At 37.2% G+C, this 23,657-nt stretch overlaps 1 protein-coding gene across 8 annotated transcripts in view; it reads left to right on the forward strand.

Annotated features, from left to right (window-relative positions):
• Positions 1-23,657, forward strand: part of trps1 (trichorhinophalangeal syndrome I) — a 146,963-nt gene that overhangs the window by 118,897 nt on the left and 4,409 nt on the right. For all 8 annotated transcript variants that reach the window (XM_064348432.1, XM_064348435.1, XM_064348431.1 and 5 more), the window contains one exon: positions 11,653-11,775. In XM_064348432.1, the coding sequence (XP_064204502.1) occupies positions 11,653-11,775 (123 nt within the window). The remainder of the gene's footprint in view (positions 1-11,652; positions 11,776-23,657) is intronic.

Here is a 23,657-nt window from a genome sequence, read left to right on the forward strand (position 1 = left end):
TCAGTGTTCGTTTTCTATTGTTGCAAATGGTGTTGACCTATTGTCTCTTCCCCTTGTATTTTATGTAAAATAAAATGAAAATGAAAGGTTTATTTTCCATAATAATTATATTAATTTGTTTGATTAAGAAATCTGAAGCTGGGGGGAGGGGGGGGGGCAAAGTGTGTCATAATGACATTTTTAAAATTAAATTCCTTTCTGGAATTTTCCATTTAGTATAATTTTGCTGCTTAGGATTAATGAAAGTATCTGGTCTTGGTTTTAAAACCTGGTTAATCTGGTCTTGGTCTGAATCTCAGTGTTGGGGTTCTGGTCTTGGTCTGGGTATTGGCCTCGTGGGCTATGGTTTTGAGTCCAACTCTGGTACACAGACAAGCAATTTACAATTTAGTAATTTGCTTTTAGCCAAAGTAACTTATAAGAGTGCACCACTAGAGTAAGGCATAGGCAAAACACACAAACACAGACTGACATGCAGGCACATTCAGGCATCCAGCCAAAAATACATACATACCGTATGCCTAGAACTTGTACGACTGTACAACTCACTGAGGCACAGGAACACATGTGAATACGTGACTACATTCTTAATTTATGAACAATAATTCAGAATGTATTTTTTGTGGTTTTTTACAGTTACGTTTTTATGTTGTAGAGGGTTGGACAGAGGATGGTTTCATGAGGCAAACAGAAATGTCAAACCCTTAGGCTTTTCAAGGATAGCTGGGAAAATAATTTCCTGAACCCAGGAAAAGAGAGTGAAGACCAGGTTCACATCTCTCCTTTGTGTTGAATAATACTGAAAAGGAAAGGGGCTGATTGTTGTGTAGCTTGTCATCTTGTTTAACAGACTGTGTCTGTATTGAATTAACATCCATGAGAAGAACTAGGATAAGGGATAAGAAAGAAACAAGTGCTGTCTCTTTATTTTACTCCAACAACTGTAACTTCCACTGACTTCACTACTGTATTTTTGTTTTGACTTTTTTTTGTCGGTTGACCTGTTTAAAGAGTGGATGATGTCACTGGATTTCCTTTTACTTATGTAGTAGCATTATTATTCTCTGATCTCATTATCACAGCTTATGTTAATTATATATTCCACTGAAATTGGTATGCATAGTTTCTGCCATAGGTGCATTCAATCATACATCGTCATGATCTTAATCATGTTATTTCAGGAGGGAACACACACTTTCCCTTGAAATGCATGGTGGTTCTACCTCCTCTCCTTTTCCTTTTCAGATCCACAGTTACAGCAAAAGGCATAACAGATCACAGGCGGCCAATTGACCTGAGGTGTTGCTATTGAGAACTAACCCTTCCCTGGGAAATGCTACAGTCAATAGCATGGCCCTGTGGGGTTCCCAGCTACAGTCAACACTTGCTTGTCTGTAATCAATCCAAGCCAGGGGCCATATCACTGCTATAAACACAGGTATCTCTGCGGGATGTGCTACTTGGAAGGCTCTCGGGATGTGCCATATTATTAATCTCAGGAAAGGCGTCAGAACTGTCACCACTGAAAGCCAGCCCATATACTGCGGATCTGGCTATACAACATTTTTATAATCCAGACTTCCTGCAGTGGTCAGATCAGGAAATGTGACATAAGGGCATGCTTCCAAAGTTATGCTGCACTCAGTAGCTGTCAGAAATGGCAAACTGATTATCACTGGGAAGTCATGGATAACAGACACAGAACAAACTGGTACTAGGGAAAGGTAATAAGATAAATGGTTGGTGTGTGATCAAAAGAAAATAATTCTCAGTTGAATCAGCTTTTCCAGATGAACCGTAGAGAAAGCCTCTGCTGTCTATATTCTGACTGTGCACACATTACTGGTGCATTCAGAAGCTTATTATTTGAATTACGATGGCCCTTCCAAGCTCTTTGATTCATTTGGAAGTACAGTAAGATAGCAATCCAACATGAAATGCTCACAAGTGTCCCATAGGCAGGGATTGTCCTACCAAAATAATGGTCCTAAATTCAAAAACAGCTTATTCACTGTCATGCTTTTAACTTTCCATTTATTTATTGTCTCTTATAGAGAGAGAGAGAAGCCCAGTAATATCATAAGAAAGAGACTTTAGAAATATAAAGTGTTCTTCACACAAAACATTGGCAATAATGATTCCTTGTCTTCATAAAAAAGACAAAACAATCAGTGTGCTTTTAGCTACTAATAATTTAGCTGATCAAGTGTAAGCCACAAGTCCAGGAAACTGTTCCACATTAGAGTGCGCACCAGTTGTTAGAACTTCAACTGTAGTATTTGTCTCACCCGCAACATTCTAGCAAGACCAATACATTATGAAGACAAGATATTTTTCAGAGAGGCAATGGTAGTGTTAAATAAGGACAACTCAAACAAATATCCCAAAACATTGCAGAACATGGAAACAAAGCTTATGGCATGGGTGACTAGCAGTACTTTAAGCCTGGTTAAAAGCTATCGTCTGAAAATTTCATATCATATTATGAAAATGAGCTTGCCAGAACTTTGAGGTGTATGACATTCTGCGTGTCTTAGTAGTGTGCCCCAGACATAAAGCAGGCTCTGAACAAATAACTGACAGCCAATGAGGCAAGTTCTTAGATGTTGTCTTTGTCAATCGTGTGAGGTGACCTTTGGAGTTTGCTTCTCAGACACAGCGAAAACTAATTTTTGAATGAATAAATGAAACCCCTCAAACTAAATTATGAAATTAGGGCATCAATTTAGTGAGACATTGGATTCAAGTAAACTGGTAACCTCACAAGATGGAACTTGATGGTTGGATATGTCCAGAATTGTAACCAGATGTTTTCCAGGGGCTGCTTGTGCCTGAACTCAAAATGTTGATGCCAGATTTATGAAATTGAAATTGTCAGTGGAGGTTCACCTAATTTTCCTGTTGCTGATTAAATAATTGTTTGTTTAATGTAAATGCTCCTCCATACTACTTAAGTGAATTAAATGTAATTTCATTTCAATGGCTTTGTTTGTATGTACTAATTTTATACACTGGCCATTTCCTTTTTTACTTTAACCGCAAATATGGCAAGAATGTCATGATTTATTATACCTTTATTTGTAATACTTTATAATGCTGTTCTTGATAATCATAATATTCTGTAAACCATTATATTGCTATAGCATTTTAGTGTTGGAACTTCCATGTTTTTTGTGCAGGAATGGTAATAAGACTCTCGTGGGCAGTAGTAGGTATGGTAGTTTTTGTGAGGAAACAATTGCACAAATGCCATGATCACTACTAAACACCGTCCTTAAAGTACCCCTACATATGTATTTTAAAACCTTAAAAATATTATATATTGAATAATAATTTGTTTAATATGGTTTTTCTGAAGAAGAAAAAAAGTTAAACAAACTACTGAAACTGGCTTTGTAGCATCTCTACACCTTTACCCTCATTGGGAATGCTAGAATCTATGAATATGCAACTGGTAACACCTGCCATCCCAGGATATGTAATAGGCACATCATCCTGAATCATAATCTGTTTCTTCGCAAAGCCCATCAACTTCTGCATGAGGTTCTGAAGGCAGGCATCTGTAAAATGTGCACTACAAACACTGATTCCCTCTATGCTGTTATATCCACATGATTTTAAAAAACAAATTCCACCCATTTTAGTTTTAGAATGGGCTCCTTTTGTACGGAGGTTCATTCCTTGGGATTACATCCTAAAACTGTACAGTCTGCCATGTTCAACAACACCAGCTGTCACTAACAAGTCAGCTTGTGTGTGCGCTAAGGTTTCAGTTACCACTCTTTTGTAATTTGCAAATCTTTGCACAGTGAACCATGATATATTTATTTATATATTATATATTTGGACATATTTGTGACATCACACATTTTGCTCATTTATGCACTGGTCTTTAAAGGAATTTAGGGTTGTTCTTTAGAAAGGTCCAACTCAGAAAAATGTTTGGTGCAGTGTTTACCATTTGTATAATGCTGATCATTTCAACCTCATAGACGGTATTGGATTCCAAGCAGAAAATGTGTACACATTTGATGTTAAGTGTAAACTACTTTTAATCTATAGAGAACAAGCCTAGGTGCCCTGTTAACCATAATGCTGTTGCTCCCATGGCAGTGGTGCCCCTGAGATTCCATGAGAAATTGAGCTAGATGTCAGCTAACTTGTTTCCTCTGTCTTTGCACCATCATTAGCATTAGCAGCTGGACTTTGAAGTTGGGCATAATTTCTTGTTCAGCAGCAATTATCATCTCCTGATCAATGGTAGGCCATTGAACAAATAACTTGCACTTGCTCCATATGCTCCTTTAAGCTTGTTGTGATCACTTTAAAAATTGTACAGTAATGAAAATAAGAAAATAAGCTTTCAATTCTGTTGGATATTCATTTATTTTCATTTTCTGGAGCAATTTGGATGTTTTCCTCTGTAATGCAAACTGTTTGTGCTAGAGGCAAATGTTAGTGTTAGAAGTGTCAAACTGTGTTGTAATTTTCACTAATAAAATTCACAACCACTGCAACACAAGGACACAGTCAGATACAGACAGCCAAAATAAGCAGTAAAAATAAAATGGCCATCAAATCACCTCTGTCTTATTTTTTCCAAATAACCACTCTTTCAAGACAGCTTTGCCTTTTTTGTTTGAAACAGAGCAAAATTAATTATGCTGTCATCTGTCCTCCCTTCTTGGTTATGACAGGTTTTTAAGTAGCATAAGCACAGCTATTTTCAGAGTACAAATAGGTTAATCAAAATAATGATCTTATAATAGAAAGTATTCACATTCCTCTGTTGGAATATTGTCCGCTGTTCTGCTGTAAGTGGTATCACAGCAGAATCTTTGTATATCTGTTCACAATCCCATCATTCGTCAATGAAAGAAAAAATAAATGCCTTGTTATATACCTAGAGTGTGAATTAGACCTACTTTTTACAGGTGAACATATGGCTTTGAAGATCATCAAACAGGATTTTAGAAAGGGGAACAAAGCACCTTGACAAAAGAGAAATTGAGGACCAGGTCTCATTCAGTGAAATTATCACTAGCCTATATATAATGGTACAGTGCCATTAAAAAAAAAAAAAAACTATAGAGAGCATAGGATGAACGTAGTCTCAAAACTCAGCCCCAGAACTCATATCATTCTGACTCCGATTAAGGAATTGCACTGGCTTAAGGGTGCTAACAATTTAAAATAATTAGTTTTAAAAATTGTTCACAGCATTTGTCTTAATTACTTGCATGGCCATTTTAATTTTGTCAGGGGTTCAACATAGCCATAACATTAGAGCCAGTGTAGCGGATTTCAGATTGGGCCATTTCAGAAGCATGGCAGGCAAAAGCTTGTTTCTTCACTCAGGTGCAGAAGAGTTGATAGACTGGCAATTGAAATGAAATCCGTTTGGAAGCTTAGGAATTTTAAAATGGCTATTGAACATGGTTTTATTAATGGGTTTTTTTGGAAAGTATACTCAGGAGGTACATATTGAATTAAATGGGGTGTCATGTCAGTAAGCAGTCAAGGGGTCAGCTCCTGGTTATCTGCAGAAGATGATCAGACCCTACAAGCCGGCCAGATCGCTCCGATCGGCTACTACAGGGCGGCTGATTCCTCCCCCTACACGAGCAGCAACAAGGTCTCGACTCTTTGCAGTTCTGGCCCCACGATGGTGGAACGATCTTCCAGTGGAGGTCAGAACAGCAGAGTGTCTGAGCACCTTCAAACGGAAACTCAAGACGCACCTCTTCTCTGTGTACCTCTCTCCTCTTCCCTAAACCCCCTCCCATAACTATAAAAAAAAAAAAAAAAAAAAAAAAAAAAAAAAAAAATGATGATGACGACTATCTTGTTTCTCCTTATTGTATGCATCATAGTAAAGGCTTTTTATCTACATGTTGTTCAATGGACTTAAGCGGACTTGATCCTGAGTTTGGTTACTCTGTTGTAAGTCGCTCTGGATAAGAGCGTCAGCTAAATACCTATAATGTAATGTAATGTAATGTATTTTCCATATATATGAGTATACCATATTAATGGAAGCTGTTGCGTGTCAGTAAGGCTTTCCTATCTGTTAAAGTTATTTTCTGTAGGTCGCCATTATTATTACCACTATTTTTGTTGTTAGTAGACTAGCAGTAGTATTGATAAAGGAAAAAACCCCACATCACACGCACACACATATCCATACTACCAGGCCTGCTCACATCATCAAGATGCTGCAACATGTGCCAAAGGCTGTTAATTTCCTTTTTTATGGAAAAAAATAAAATTAATTTTCAAATATCTATAATGACATCAAAGAACAGTTTGGTAGAGGGGCTGTAATGTGAGTACTTGGTATTTTCAGTAGTTGCTGTTTTAGCTGTTTTACGTGTATAACTGATTTACTGAATGTTCCTTGATCAGTGGGGAGGGAGAAATAGGAAGGAGGTCTCCCTCATCTGGGACCAGCAGGTCTAATACAGGGAATTTTGAGAAAGTGGGGAAATTCCTGTGACATAAATGGATGCAATAAGATCTTGCATCTAGCTACTATGCAAAGGTATAACTTAAGCTCTTAGCATTTTTGCCACATGCAAGTACGTTATGAAAATGTTGTATGTAAGGTGGGTTGTGTGAAATAAAGTAAAAACACCCGAGGAAACTTGGAAAATGCTGTTTATATTCAGATATACATTTATTTTGCATACTTTAAATTCTCATGTTTTCCCCCATATTTTCATTTTCATGCTGCGTTACAGGGTTTCCACATTGTAAGTATTGGGCAAACCAACCATGTTTCCAAGTTGTTGCAGGCTAACATTACTAGTCCATAATAGAAATGTAGTGTAGTTGTGTATAGGCTAGCTGGCCATTAGTCTAATATTTACAATCCCTTGAAAATAAATGCTTGCCTCCTCTTGTGATTGCTCTATAATATAAGTTGAAAGAAAGTGGGCTGTATGTTTTGTGGCCTATGGTATCAACACAGCCAGCTCAATTCTAACGATTATTAACACTGCCTGCTGACTGCTGTACTACTGGCTAAGACAAAAGCATACAGCACTAACAAACAAATATGGTCACTTGTTGTCTACTTTATACAAATCAAAAACATCTTGAGTGAAAGTTGTCCTCATCATAGCTATGTTACATTTATTATAGCAATGCATCTTAAGATGAAATGAACACATTCAAAGGTGTACCATTAATCTCTCCCTTTCTTCACAACAATGATGACCGCTACAGTTGAAACCTCTGTACTTTTTCTTTCAACCAAGTTTTACAATGTGGGGTGTGGAGAGTATTTTTGGTTTCCTCACTAATGGCCATTAAAATTGGAAAACTAAGATATTTTCTGACAATTTATAACAGCAAATCTTTTATTCAGCATAATGGTTTATAGGGGTGGTTGTATTGCCCAGTTATGATTATTGAAGGGGTTAGCACCCCTGTATTCCCTGGAGATTACGCCCTTGCTGCCATGGGTTCTTCATCTCAGGACAGAGTGAGTGCGATTCACTAATCATAAATCATAAACTAATTATGCATGAAGTCTTACCCCCACAAGGCCTTTGGACAGTCTGGACCATAAACATCATTCCTGACATGGAAATGCAGAAAATCCACTGGGACTTGTTTTTCTATTCAGCATGCATATCTACAGTCTATAGTTGGCATCCAGTAATTCCATAATTTAGTTAAATATGACCCACAAAAAATAAAATTGACTATAAACAGTCTCTGCAACAAATTTCATACAGAACAGTAAAAGTGAGTGTAGTAACTGACAGCCCGCTTTATGAGTGTTTATCTTTTTTAGTGCATATGACTATGGCAGCATGACCAAGCCAGTCTGCACAAGGTTAGCAGTGTCGATGATAATGCATTACACAAAGCAAGGATAGTGATGGATATTAGATAGCACCAGCAGAATGAGGATGAGATACAGTGATGAACTGAATCAGGTCAAGAATTGAGCAGGGCCCACTCCTGCAGTAGCCCTGTACTTCAGCAAAGGTGATACATCACTTTGGAGCCCGACGTGTACATGACAGGAGAGAATAATCACCACACACTTAGGGAAAACAAAGACAATCAGAGCTTTTTTTTGCCATTTTCCTTTCTGAGAGCAGCTGCAGCCAGCTATTTTCCCCTTCTCTTCTCTTGTAATGAAACTGAGCCTAGCAAGGTAAGGTACATATTTGTTTTTACAGATGGCCAAGCAGACCATTTGATAATTGAAAAGGAAGTTGGGGAACGTGAGATTTTTGACAGGGCCACACTATTTCTGTGCCTTCCTGTATAATTGACACTTGAGAAACCAGCTTGAGAAAATACAGCTCCAAGCCCCCAACCTCCCTTGTTTGTAGACATACTCACACACGTTCATATGCACACAGCCAAAATTTTGTGCAGCCATTTTACCATATCAAATTTCTTTTACAAAATTGGCAAAAGACTGCTAATGATGATTATGCCACTGCAATTTTACTGTGAACACAGCACTGAACCCTGTTCTATGAGAAAATTCTAGTCTTGGACCTTTGCCCTTTTGAATAATTTGGAGAATAATTTGGTTATCATAACATCTGATATTGTGGCCCCCCTGACCTGATGCTGCATTAGATGGAAACCAATTGTCTGGCTGGGCAGCAAAGTTGCAAAGATGTTCTTTAGCGGTTCTTTGTGTTCCTCTGACCTGTCATTCCTGGACACCTACATTCTGTGTGGGATAATTGGCTACATTTCCTGCTTGCTAGTTATTGATTGAGTGAATATTTCCTGTTGGGTGTTTATTGATTATATCTTTCAGACTGCTGTTTTGCACATTATTAATTATAGTAAATCTACACTACAGCTATGCTATGTTTCTTAAGACCATTATTGCTCTGATTATAATGCTGCTAAGAAAAAAAACCCACATGTATTTTAATTTAATTAAATGTATCACCTTTCCAGTTGGGGTTCACAGTGTCAGGTTTGTGTACCTTTTGACAGTTATCATTGGAGAATTAGATCAGTTGAACCTGTCAGTTTCATATGTACGCTTTTATTCTTTAGGATTAACCGCACAGAAAAAGCATGCATTACAAACAGCTTATTTTGTACAGGGAGTGAAAATGTCTTATTTACACTTATGATGGGGTTTTCAAACAGGTCTATCAAATGTAGTCAGTTTATAAATGACTGACTGTATGTATGTTCTATACGAGTGTGTATGATAATGTGTCTGCCATTAATGAAAAAAGAACGGAACATGTGTTAATCATTTACTTCTGGAGTCTTAAGTCAGAGTGCTGCTTATATTACATGGTGATGGACATGTTTTGGTTGTAATTCTAGAACAGGATAGGAAAAAATAAATCAATCACACTATGTATCTATCATTCTTACCAACAAGCAATGGGAAGCCCCAAACTGTAAATCCTTTCTAAAATTGACAGATTTTTGTGACCTTAGTCTAATATATGTACACAGTGTGGTCCGTAAGTATTTGAAAAGTGCCACAAGTTTTGTTGTTTTGGCTCTGTACTCCAGCACATTAGATTTGAAAGGAAACAATGAATATTAAAGTGTCAACACTAATGTAAAAACTGAAGGTATTTACATCCAAATGCAGAATCCATGCAGGAATTACACCATTTTGATACTTAGTCCCCCCATTTTAGGGAGCCATAAGTAATTGCTCAAATTAACGTAATCTTAAATTAAGTCATCATATTTAGTACTTGGTTGCAACTCATTTGCATTTGGTGACTGCCTGATGATGCTCTGCCAGGCCTGTACTGCTGCCGTCTTCAGTTCCTGTTTGTTTGGGGGGCGTTTTACCTTTGGTTTTGTCATCAGTGAGTCAAACCCAGGTTAAAATGGATTTGGATTGGGTGATTGTCTTAAGAAATATTCCACTCTTTGACCCCAACAAGGTGAAGCACCATCCAGTGGGTTTTGAGACACTTTGTTGTATCTCAGCAGATGTTTATGTACACTTCAGAATTCATCCTGCACCGGCCTCCGCTGCCACATTATCAGTGAAGACAAGTCAGTCCATTCCAGTGGCAGTCATACATGCCCATGCTATAATACTACCTCCACCTTGTTTCACAGAAGGGGGGGGGGACTCGTGTCATCTGTCCATTTGACTTTGCCCAGGTCTCAACAGTTTTTTTAATGTACTTTTTAGAAAATGCTAATCTGGCCATTCTGTTCATGAGGCTTACCAGTGGTTTGAATCTTGTGATGAACCCTCTGAGGTTATGCTGGTGTGGGCTTATCTTTTTAAACAGTACATAATTTTTTATGCACAGACAAATGGACAGGAACGTTCTGAGAGGAAGATCCAGAGTTTGCACCACCAATGATGATTGGAGCACAACCAGCTATGCGGAGCAGTATTGCGTTCCTGGCAGAAAAGGGCAATTGTCAGACCAACTGTGTGATTGCTGATGGCTCACTAAAACCATTTTTCCAATCTCATTAAATTACTGCCGTCGTTTTGGATTTTTATGGTTGCGCAGGCTACCAGCTCTCATTTCTTTTAATTTCTTTCATTTAACTTTTATCAATGATTAATGACTGATGTTGAATGTAAGTGAGCAGGCATCAGCAAAGCCAGGATCATAATTAGTTTAACTGACGAGGGGCTGTGATAGTACTTGCATCTGGATGGAAAAATGACCCTATAGGGAACTGGCTGCTCACCAGAACTTTTTACTGATACGTTGTGAAACACCAGATGAATCAAATGCCCTGTCCCTGCCAAGAAAGTGCTTTCGCCTCCAAGCCAAAATTATGTCTAAAGAAAGCTTTTTCTAAATGTATCAGAGTACAATTATATGCATTGTATTTTTCTGGCATGGAGAACATGTTCCTGCATGGACATCTGAAGTTAAATAAATCGTGTAAATTTAAGAACACCAAATGTTTTACAGCACATTATCTAGGCAATTTCACTATTAAAACCATCCCCGTCAAACCCGGCTTGATAGATCCACTTTTCTGTCACTCAAGAAAGCTAACACCCAACAGATAATTATAATTTTTAATTGTGTTGTCTTTTGGAAGGGGGGAGATGGTAAATCACCATTTATTTATTAATTTAATTATTTACTTGTTAACTTAGACTTAAACTTAGACTTAGACTCAGGATATTGCAAAATGTGTATTTTGACCAACATGTAAATAGTTGGATTTTTTATAGAATTTATAAATGTTCAGAAATTGAACCTTGTGTATTATTATTATTATTATTATTATTATTATTATTATTATTATTAACAAAGAGCAATGAATATTAAAATTAAACGTGTTGCACACAATTTCGTTTATTGTCTTATGTTGAATATGCATTGCTATTTCAGCTGCCTCAGAAAAGGCAGGCTGTTACTTGTTGCTGATGTATTGACAATTCATTTTGAACAGTGGGGGTGGTGTCATCTTAAACACAGTGGTATACATCAAGGCTCATTCATCTCTCTAAAGTTAATTATAATGGAATCCAGCTGGGTTCTATAAATCACCACTGAAACTGACCTTCTGATTGGATAGCATGTGCTGATGCTGATAGTTTTGCCAACCTCAATCACTGGGAAATGCTGTTGATTTTTCTTGAGGTGCTAGATCCTGAACAGATGGCACATCTCTGACCTTTTTCTTGTCTCTCTCTTGTTTCAGAGACGACGTGGTTCAGGAGTCTTTTGTGCCAACTGCCTGACCACTAAGACTTCTCTCTGGAGGAAGAATGCCAATGGTGGATATGTATGCAACGCATGTGGCCTGTATCAGAAGTTGCACTCGGTAGGAGAGTATTTGAGAGGGTTGGGTTGGGTGTGGTGGGGTGGGGGGAGGTGGGCATATGCCAATATAACAATTTCATAGTACCATTGTCTTGGCCAACATTATCACAGTATATGATGTCTCTATACTCAATACTTATTGAAATAACTTGAAAGTCTTAAAACAGTATTAAAACATAGTTCAGTGACTTTAAAAATACTAATTTATACCAGTCCAAAAACTTTTATTTCTATGTTTTATTTTATTGTATCACGTAAATGTTTTTACATTTTGGCCATGCCAAATTAAATAACCACTTTAATTATTTAATTGAAATAAATTAAACAAATATATAACCGCTTATAAAATAGTGGGTGAAAGAGAGCATCAAAAAGGGCCCAGAATAATAAGCTCCTAGAAAGTGGTAGATATTTTACATTTTACAGATATTCTGCATATAGAAGAAGTATATATGCACCAATTTCAACTTTAAATGCATTGCAAAGTTCTGCATTTAGGTTAATTTATAGGCCTGTCACTATGTTGCAATGTGCATCATTATTCCTTTAAGAAAAATACCACACTATCTTGGTTAAATTAATTGTAACAGACAAGTGGACTTTGATGTTAGTATATAATTCAATGTACACCTTTTTCATTCAAAAGCTTTCGATTTGTTTGTTTTTAATTAAATAACACATATTACTTTTTAAACAATCAAAAATTTTGAATGATAAATTACCATACCTTGCTTTCAGTAATGACGTTGATACAGTTCTATAGCTATTAAATAACTGAATGTTTTTTGCTGAAATATATAGTTATATCCATCATTGTCCCATTCCCAATTGGGGCCAGGGCCGCTGTAGTTCTGTCTGATCAGATTGTGTGTCTTCAGTAAGGAATTAGCCATTATAAAGCTAGAAATCAGTAAAATTAATTTGAGTAAAAGGGAAGGTTTATTTATTTATTACTTTTTTAAAAAGTGCCTTTGAAATTAAATTAATTGAGATTGAGGCAGAAATAAATGGTTAAACAATAAAATATTGAGAAATTTTATGGATCTTTCATCAATTAAGCCTTTGTTCTTGCTGTTCGTTGATTTGGGGACTGCTTTGTCCTGTACGGTTACATGGTGCAGCAGTTAATGCATACGGTGTGGAAGGCATGACCACACTCTGTAAGTAATTCCAGTACACACTGGGCCCACAGACAAATTAAAGATTCCAAATCTCTACCCCCCTTGAACACATACTGTATGCTGCAAATATTCAGACTGCTGAATAGTACTCATCTTTACTGAATCACAAGTGATACATTGAAACTTTGTTCTGTGTGATATTTTATTTAAAATGCTGAAACTCAAAATTAATTTGCTCTCTGTGCACTGGAAGCTACAAGTTTACACAGATGGAAAATGCACTAACTCCGTTGCTTTACCATTGATCTCTACCTGTGAACTATTAATGTAACTCACATTTTCTGGATGAAAACCCCACTCTGTTTAAGAATCATTGGTCAGGCTGTGAATCTGCAGGAAAGGTCTGAAAATGAATTCTAAATTGCATTCTGTGGAAGTTATAGATGAAGTAATACAAATGCATAGATAAGGAGTTGGGTACAGGATATATATCCAAATGTCTGTATATCCCAGTAAGCACTGTTGGATCAATATTGTGTAAGCTGCATCACACCACCCCCAGCACTGCCTAGAAAAGGCCATCCCTCAAAACTCAGTATCCAAGTAAGAAGGAAACATAAGTAGCTACAATGTTCCGTGGCTGAAAGTGGAGTAAAGGCACACCAGATAACAACATCAAGAGCTGGCTTGTATGGGAGGGTGATAAGAAAGAAGATATTGCTCAAGAAAAACCATCTCAAAACATGTCTGGAGTTTGTCAGAAAGCATGAGAGTGACCCAGCTGTGGTGTGGGATTAGGTTTTGTGATCAAATGAAACTAAGATAAAGCATTCTGGACAAAATTTCAATGCGCTATACCGTATGTGGCTCAAACCTAACACTGCTCATGCATCAAGAAATGCCATCCCAAAAGTGAAGTGTGGTGGTGACAGCGTCATGCTGTGGGAATGCTTTTCAACCGCAGGTACTGGGAATCTTCTTAAATTAGGAAGTGTTTTCACAAGCTTGCTTTGAATCCTCTGGGGCTTTTGTATCTTCAGCACCATGGATGGTGTTCTGGCATATGGCAAAGCCTGTTTTGACTAATTTTCCAAGAGTGAAATCCCAGCTTGGTTTTGAGTTTATTTTATTTTAAAAATAAAAAAATATTTTTAAAAATTGAAGACTTAATGAAAATTGATGTCTTCAATGCACTCTGCCTATGGTAAGCCCCGACCATGGTAGCTGTCTGTTATGGTGGATTTTACAAAGCATCCCCCGCTCGCTCAGCACCATGACATATATATAAGGCTGGGTGTTTTTCACGGGAGTCACAGGTGTCAGGGATTGTGATTATTGCCGTGAAAATTAGAATTTTTTTTGGGCAGTTTTTGCCTCTTCCACAGTTTCCTCCATTTCTACTGCTTTCCATGATTTTTCATGTAAGAGATACAGTAAAGATGAGATGCCTACTTTAAAACGATACCATTTTCATTTGATTGTGTCGTACAGTGAAAAATGGCTGAAGTGCTTGTTTTGTCTCATTGGTTTAAGATAGAAAAAGGACTGATATGAAGATAATGAATTCCCCGACTCCACTGTGGCTACAATAGAGCTAGGGTGTCTTAGTAAACAAGTTAACGAGTTAGCTATCTATCTAAGTGTCAAATTCACAGGCTTAATTGGAGCAATGCGTTCATCTTTAAACTGGTTCTGAACTGAATATTATGTAGACTAAATTCATTGACTGCTTGAATTTGCATGGAATGAGGGAGAGCCACTTGCACACAGAGGACATGCTGTAGCATATCTACATGTCTTCCAATGGATTTTTCACATATTCTCTTGCCTATTTTAAGAGTTTAGGCAGTACAGTGACATAGTGCTGAATGAAATGTTGCATTATATTCTTAGGGGCTGGGAAGGTGGGTGGCAATTGAGGTGGCAAGCCCCATGGTGGGGGTGGCAGAGCTGAGCAGCTGCTTCACAGACAGACTCCTCTGGGGCCTGTATACTGAGCTATAGAGTTGGTGAAGTTCAGCTGAATCTGGCTACATACTCTTGACACCAGATGCTGTACCTCTGGACCACCTGGAACAGGAAAGTACAGTTTGTGAGATTATTTTCCTGTGATCTAATTGCTTGCCAGGAAAAACTTGCTTGCGTCTTGAGTTGGCTGGTAAGTGACATTGTATTTCACATTTCACCCCTGCCCTGACTTTTGCTTCCTATTGTGCCCCAGTAACTTTGAATCCCCCACTCCTTCCACTGGAGTATTTTTTCTACTTTGATAAAAGAGTCTGCTTTGTTTAAAAGGTTTATAGCAATGGTGATTACAACCCATGCTTTGAAGCCATAGAAACACCTTTGTTTAAAAACTTAAAATCCAGATGTACTTGGCGTGTTTGCCAATGGGATGTGGGCATATTTGTATAAACAATACTGTATCGGCTGAATCATGACTGTTGTGCAGTTTGCAGTTTTATCTAATTTGGCAATTAGATAGAAGAACTAAATATATTTTAGTTTTGTGTATTGAAATTGTGTTGGATTTAGATTTAACCCCTTAGCTAGCTAATATATATATATGCATTCCTCCCCTTTTTACGAGTGAGATTTTCCATTATTCACCTGGCTAGTTAACATGATGGCCATGTCCAGAGGCTGTACATTATAGCAAATTAATTTTACAGACTTTTTTATATTTCAATATAATGTTTTTTCATAAAACATCATGCAGACTCATCTGACATTTCATTTACACAGACCATGCAAAGATCATTATACTCCAATTCCAACCATACCTTCCCTTTGTTAGTCCTCATAATATCTCCCCTGCTTCCCATCACCATACAATGCCTACCAAACCAAATCTGACCATAATTACCTTGATAGAATATATAGATATATGCCTTACTACCTAATAATACCATTCTTCCACTCATAAAAAAACATAAACATTTTTTTTTCAGTTGTTCAGTTTCATTTGTCTTTGATGTTTAATCATGTGACTAGTGCTTCTGAAGATTTTAGTTTGGAATAACATTTTAAATTATTTGAATTATTATTGGAAAATAATATGAAATATTTTAGCCCTGTGAAACAAAACAGAATTATAATTTTTTCCCCTAATTTCTATATAGCAATAATATGGTGTAAAACACTGTACTTCAATTTAATCTCAATTATTTATTACAATTTGTCAGACTAGTCTGGTTCGTTATATTTACATTGCTCCAAGTGATCTTGCATTTCATGTTATTTGTCTGGATTAAAGAATATGGGAAATCAGTCTTGAAGGATGAAGGAGAATTGTGTTGATAAATATTTCAATTTTTTGTCTTTGTATTTGTGTGTGGTAGGGCATCCTGTGGCGTGTAGTGGTGGTTTGGTGGGGGTGTGGGGGGTGAGACAGGCTTTAGCTTGCTGCCTGGGTGGCATGGCTAATACATACGAGGTTCCCTGACTCAGTGTGGTCAGGTGGTGAATAAGCTGGGGTCTGACGCATCCCTTCCACAGGAGCTCTTTTCAGCACTCAGGCCACCTGGGGTCCAGACCTTCGGAGTAAAAATACTTTGCATTTTCAACTCTGTATACTTTGGCCTTTCTTTCAAAATGTTGAGTTACTTTGCAGCCACATAGTTTAGTCTTTAGGCACATATTTAAAGCAAAATAGCTGAGTAAAAAATTTAATGCTCTTAAATTTATTTTGAAGAGTGCTTTGATTTACAGTGAGCTCCATAATGTTTGGGACAAAAATATTGATTTGGCTCTGTACTCCAGAATTTTAGATTAGTTACCAAATGTAGTTTAGGTGCACATTCACTCAGCTTTTATTTAAGGGTATTTCTATGCACTTTAGTTTCGTGTAGAAATTACAGCACATTTTATAGATAGCCCTTCCATTTCAGGGCACCATAATGTTTGGGATTGGGACATATTAATGTTATATAAATGAAAGTCATCATGTTTAGTACTTTGTCGCATATCCTTTGCATTCAATGACTGCTTGAAATCTGTGACCCATAGACGTCACCTGGTGCTGAATATCTTCTCTGGTGATGCTCTACTACAGCTCCTGCTTGTTTAAGGATATAGTTGCCACAAGACATTTTTCCAGAACTCTGCAGACTCCTTTAACTACGTCTTGGCTAACTGTAACCTGGCCATCCTGTTTCTGCGGCAAACCTAGTGACTTGCATCTTGCAGTATAGCCTCTGTAGTTCTATTTATGAAGTCTTCTGCAGTCAGCAGTCACCCACGCATCCACACCTGCCTCCTGAAGAGCGTTTCTGATCAGTCAGACAGATGCTTGTCTTCATTTTGGCGAGAATTCTTTGGTCATCAACTGTAGAGATCTTCCTTAGGTTACCAGGCCCTTTGCTATTACTAAACTCACCAGTGCTCTCTGTCTTCATAATGATGTTCCAGACAGTTAATTTTGGTAAGCCTAAGATTTGGCCTATGTCTCTGACAGTTCTTTTCTTATTTCTCAGCCTCATAAAAGCTTCCTTGACTTCCATTGGCATAACTCTGGTCCTCATGTTGACAAATGCCAATAACAGACTCCAAAACTGGATACTGAATATATACCTTATACCTGCACTAAGGAAACAATTGAACACATCTAACTAATCAGAAACACCTGGGAGGCCATTTATTCCCCCAGAGCATTACGGGGCTCTGAAAGGGGGTCTATGTATAAAATGTGCTGTAATTTATACATGGTTAAACCAAAATGTATAAAATGCCCTTTAATAAAAGCTGAGAATCTGCACTATAACCAAATATGAATTGTTTGATTACAAATAAAGAATTGTGGAGTACACAGCCAAATCAAGAAAGAAAAAAAAAAGTATTTGTCCCAAACATTATAGAGCTCACTGTATATCACAGGCATACTGTTACAATTGCTTTCATGTAGGTATGCTGGTCTATCAAATCCTTATTTTCAAATGTGAATATGCAACAACATTTTATTTTCTATCACGTCCAATATAACACACTTTTTTAAAAATCAGCTGAAAAGTGAAAGTGATTAGCAAGTTTTAATGTGTAGTGTTCAAAATATAATTTATATGAATTGTCCTTTCAAAAACAATAATTATGAGCTAAGAAATGCACTCTTGTTTATTAGTTTTTTTTTCCTTTTGTTTTTCTAATGTTTCTGTTTTCCCTCATAAAGAGGTAGACTAACGTGTTGTATATCCTTCATGCTCCACTAATAGTTAATAAGTGAGATAAAAAGGGCATGTCTGCAGTTTTTTCCCCAGTGCATCTACTTTTTTATGACAATCTCTAGATTTTCTGTGAAGATATCTTTTTCTTTATTGTCTCCTCCCCCCTCACTAGCTCACCAGAAAATATGTTGTCATTGGAGAACAGTCAAAGAACCCAGAATGTCACATCTCTGTTTGAGGAGGTCCTTAGGGGATTGTTTCTTATGTCTCATTTTTGCATCACACTAACTGAAAACTGGACCAGTGATGTTCATCCTTCAGGTCTTGGCAGTAAAGGTTTGGAAGTATTTTTATACTTTTAAATAAAAAAAAAATATGCTGTAAAGAAATGATTTCATAATAGCACCCCATAAAACCATGCTATAGTAGGCCCTTAATGGACGCCTACACGCTCCATGCCAGAACACATTGCAGCCCTAAATGTCTCTCAGATTTTATCTTCCAATAATGGGACATGACAAGCACATGCCATATGTTTGCATGCTTTAATACAAAATATAAATCAATGAACAAGTAGCTTACTATTCTTGCAGTAAACACGTGATGTTACAATGTGTCCAATAAACTAGCTTTGTTACAATGCATTCAGTGGACTAGAAGTGTTATAATGCATTCTACCCCTGTCTTCTTCAGTTCATTGAAAGCAAGAGATGTTTGTGTTAAGTTGAACAGAGAAAGATTTTACATTCAAATTAGGAATGTTAAATTAACTGGATATCAACACACAAGCATAACAACGGAACCAGGTACCTTGCGTTCAACAAGCAGTATTGAAATTCATAAATACAGGTTCAATAATTGGTTTTACAAGCAATGATAGGCACCTGACAGTCAATGACAATTATTTGTGTGTAATATACACACTAAACTGTAGTTTTCCATTATCAGTTGTTCAAAAATGAAATGCCTTGCCAAAGGTAGGCACATCAATACATTCTGTACTAGGGGGTGTTAACCTTAACAGGAAATAAAAGAGAGCAGCATATTGTGAAGTTTTAATGAGATGAATCTGCTAGAACAGAACAGAACAGTATGTCAGACAATCTCTTCTAACTGCCATGGCTGAATGATTGAGCTGTGCAGACTTCTTGACATTTAACTCCCACCACACAAACAGACCCACACAAATATGTACAGACACATCCTCACGCGTACAGAGAAGTGCAAACTCGCACATGTGCACTCCACACTTACAAATACTCCCTCAGATATCTTTTGTCTTTCAAATTAATTCTCTATAATCCATGACTGGATAGCACTTTACATGTAGCCGTCTATTGCCGGTAGAGTTGGCAAGTTGGCTAATTGGCAATTGCCTTTTGGTGATGGGTTTTTTCCGGCACTCAGTAACTATTTAAGAGTTGTCATTGTCATTCATTCACAAACCAGTAATTCATTCATTTTGTAGGTGTCAAACTTACATTCTGACATTCTGCTTTGTTTTTTAGGAAGGAAATAATCAGCTTTTGTTACTCAAATGTTAATGACATTTATGCTTTGTCTGTTGATGCTCTATTCCTACTGCACAGGCAAGGTAGAAAAGTAGGGAATGATTGAGATCCCAAAGCAGGAGGGAACGCAGGACAAAGCCATTTGGCAGTAGAGGGTGCTCTTTGTTTCGGTCTTCAGCACAGCCGCTCTGTAATCTGACCTAGAGGGCTGTAGTGAGCAGAAGCCTGCAGCGCACCCACTCATTCCAAGGTTGTTTTCTCCAGGGTGAAATGGAAAATTAGATCCTTCTCTCAGCCATAGCTGTGGAGTATTTTTGCTTCTTTTTCATTCCTCCTCTTTTAAATGATTGGTCCCCTTTCCAAAGGAATATGTCAGGAGATCCCGAATTACGAGGGAGACTAGCCATGCAGGATTGATTCCAGAGCAGGTTTTCACACCTCAGTGTCACTCAGGGATGAAGCATTTATTTCTCTTATTCAGATTCTCCTGCTTCCTTTTTATATGCACACATACAGGTGCAACCTGATAAGAAATCATGTTTTCTCTTCTCTCTGGTCTTGCATTAGCACTGGTTTCATTTGAAATCTGCAACAAAAAAAATTTTTTTAAACGGGCAAAATTTTTGAAAAGGTGACAGATGGATGTAGGCACACGGTGACAGATGGCAGCGGCACCTGATTTAAGTCCACTTTAAATGGCTGGTGCAAAGAGAATAATGCAAAATGACTGAGTGAAATAAATTCTGCTGTATGGAGTGCGTGTCAGTGCTTGCTTTGTTCTCGTTGTCACGTCATCTCTATACGTCAAAACATTTTTAAGCTTCCTTATAGACAATGTAAAACTTACCGAATTGTACGAGTTTTAGTTTAGCAAACATAACATTACATGTTGATCAGGAAATTTAGTGTATTAAAGTCTATTAAAAGCCTCTAGCAGGTGAATATGTTGGCAGTGGATTTATACTTTTGTAATGACTGTGAGCCAGTAGCAGAAACACAATTATAAATCATAATGCTGTACGCCAGGCTTCACACTGTTTATTCATTTGCTTCTGAATACAATCTCAGCATAGAAATTTCAGATTTTATTTTTCATTTATTTAAATACTCTGAATATAACTGTTCAGAGTTCAGTATAAATAATTGCAATATAAATGATGATGTGAGTATGATTAGGTAAGTGTGCTGGAATGTCAAATAAGTGTTTACATGCTTATGTTGATGCTATATATATAGTGAGCGGCATAACATTTGGGACAAAGCCATATTTTTTCTTGATTTGGCTCTATACTAACAGTTCTTATGTGGTTAAAGTGTAGAGTCTCAGCTTTTATTAAAGGGTATCTTAATACATTTTCGCTTCACCATGTAGAAATAACCGCTTGTTTTTATATATTTCAGGCCCCATTTCAGGCATTATAATGTTTGGGACAAATGGCATCATGTGTTTCTGATTAGTCAGGTGTGTTCAATTGCTTTACTGCAAGTATGAGAGAGCTTTCAATATCTAGTCTTGATTTTGATTGCCTTTGGAGTCTGCTATTGGCATTTGTCAGCATAAGGTCCAAAGTTGTGCCAATGAAAGTCTAAGAAGACATTATTAGGCTGAGAAATATGAAAAAAGAGTCGGAGACATATGCCAAACCTTAGGCTTACCAAAATCAACTGTTTGAAACATCATTAGGATGAAAAAGAGCACTGGTGAGCTCAGTAATTGGCAAAGGGCAGTCCTAGGAAGACCTCTACAGATGATCAAAGAATGAGAAATAGCCAAACCATTAAAGCTAAAAAAAAATGTATACAAGTAAACCCATAGTATAGCCTCAGGAAAGTGTACTTTGCATTCAAAAGGCATATCAGTGTGTTCATCAGATTTCCTGACAATGCCAGGGTGAACACTATTAAGGAAGGTTTCTATGCAGGTAGAGATATCATTTTCAAGAGGGTTTCACAATGGTAATATTTACACAATCACTAATAAATAAATGTTTTCATAGCGTTTCCATGGTTAACCACTAATTTGTAAATTACCTGAAAATGTAGAATTTCAATAAAGAGCCTATGTTTGCAATATATTTTTATATTTAACTTTGACCTGCTGCCAGCTCCTTTTGTAGCTGCAGTCACATGTGCTGACATACAATATAATTGAATGTTTCAGTGTGGTGACATTACCAGAAAGCAAGTGAATGAAAGTTCGCTTATGTAGACATAGGCCTATTTAATTTATCTGCAATTATCTGCCAGGCTTCCTCTCTCATTTGGCCACTGTGGCTATATTTCATTTTCTAGTTAGAATTGTTTTTTCTTGATGAGTTCTTGATATTTAAAGGTGAAAAAATATGCCCTTTCCCTTTATAGCGGACAGGTAACACAGTTGTCCGAGATGATTCAATCCTAGATTAACTTATCAAATCTTGAGTCATGTTTGTGAAAGTTAGCTCAAATTTAATTTGATAATAATTTGATGTGTAAGCGACATGTGTGAAACAGGGCCCTGGTAAGTGCTTTTTTTCATCCCTTTACAGATTACATTAAGAGGACCATTCAATCGCCACCTGAAGCAGAAGGAATACATCCTATACAAAAAAAATTAGTTTATAGGCCATTAGTGAAGAATTTAATATTAGTTTTATAGAGATTTTTTGTCTTCTTTTTTTGCTGTACATAGCTCCAAGCTGTATTTAAGCCGCATATAGCCTATTGGTATTTATTGGTTTTTTTTATTTTCATACAGTATATTTATAGGAGATATATAGATACATACAGAGTTTCATTTATTATACACATACAGTCAATTTTGTAATTATGTACATTAGTCATCTTGGAATCTTCAAATCAAGATTGAAGGTTTAATAGTGGAATAATTAATTTAGGAGTTAAATTACATTTGATTTCCATTAAAATTAGTCATATCTTTCATATTTGTTCTCCATCTAAGACATCACTAAGATGAAAGTCTCATTTGAATCAACATTTAGGGGGAATTTTCACAAAATATCCTCCAGGGGGTCCAGGGGATAACCCTTCAGACCCTTCTCTTTTCTGAGTGGTGGGGGGGTGGGAGGGGAAGAACCCACCCCCCCCTTACACACACACACACACACCCATGCAATTATTGCAAAAAAATATTTCTGTCCTCCCTTGTTTCCATACCCACCAGCTGCCACTGACATGTATATTTAGTTCATTTATTTATTTATTTTCATTACCATTATCATACAATTACACAGAGAAGTATTGAGAACCAGGCTTTATTCAGCAGCGTGACACAGAAAGTGTAGCTGGAATTAAATACTGCTCATTTTCCCAGTGAAGGGAGTTTAAAATGGGAGACTACCATCTGAACTTTTGTTCCATATTTTGAATTGTATTTCTCAGAGGGGGTTAATGGAGTGAAGCAGGAGGCTATGCAGAATAAATTGTGTTCAATTTCTAAGGACCAACCCCAAACTGTCAATCTTCCATGTTTCCGCTCAGGGTAGGGGAAAAAAACCACAATAAAAAACAAACCAAAATATGTGTCAGCGTCGGTGGGAATCTGTGACAGTTCAGCGCTGCTAATCACCACAACTACATCGATATACATAACATCTCAGAAATTGTTTCCTATAAAAGAACTTCGCTAATTGCACAGTGATAAAGGGATCAACATGTTGTTTTGTTATTTCTTATTTATAATTATTATATTTCATCTTTTATTCCCCTTTGGGATGAAGAGGGCTCTCAGAGATCTGTTAACAGCCGCACCCTGAAGTTTCTGTGCTGTGAATTAGTGGTACTCAGGTTAACTAGCAGCTTTATCCAGTCAAAGCATGGCCTTTTGTGCACAGGTGACCATGTTGGTAAAGTATGAGAATTACCAAGCCCTGGACCACAAATTTATATCTGCCATACATCCATGACTGTGATGCGTGGCTAATTTACTTTGTTATTTTAGCTCTGATAAGCAGTCTGAGACACACTGATGCCTGTCCTCATGCTGGCATTCAGCAAATGCCAAGTGCTCATGTCTCTCTGGCCATGACTGGTGGGGGTTGGGTTGGGGGGGATGTGTCATAATGGGAAATTAAGCTGTTCAGAGCACAGGAC

Source organism: Anguilla rostrata, chromosome 8, assembly GCF_018555375.3.
Source record: "Anguilla rostrata isolate EN2019 chromosome 8, ASM1855537v3, whole genome shotgun sequence".
NCBI lineage: Eukaryota > Metazoa > Chordata > Actinopteri > Anguilliformes > Anguillidae > Anguilla > Anguilla rostrata.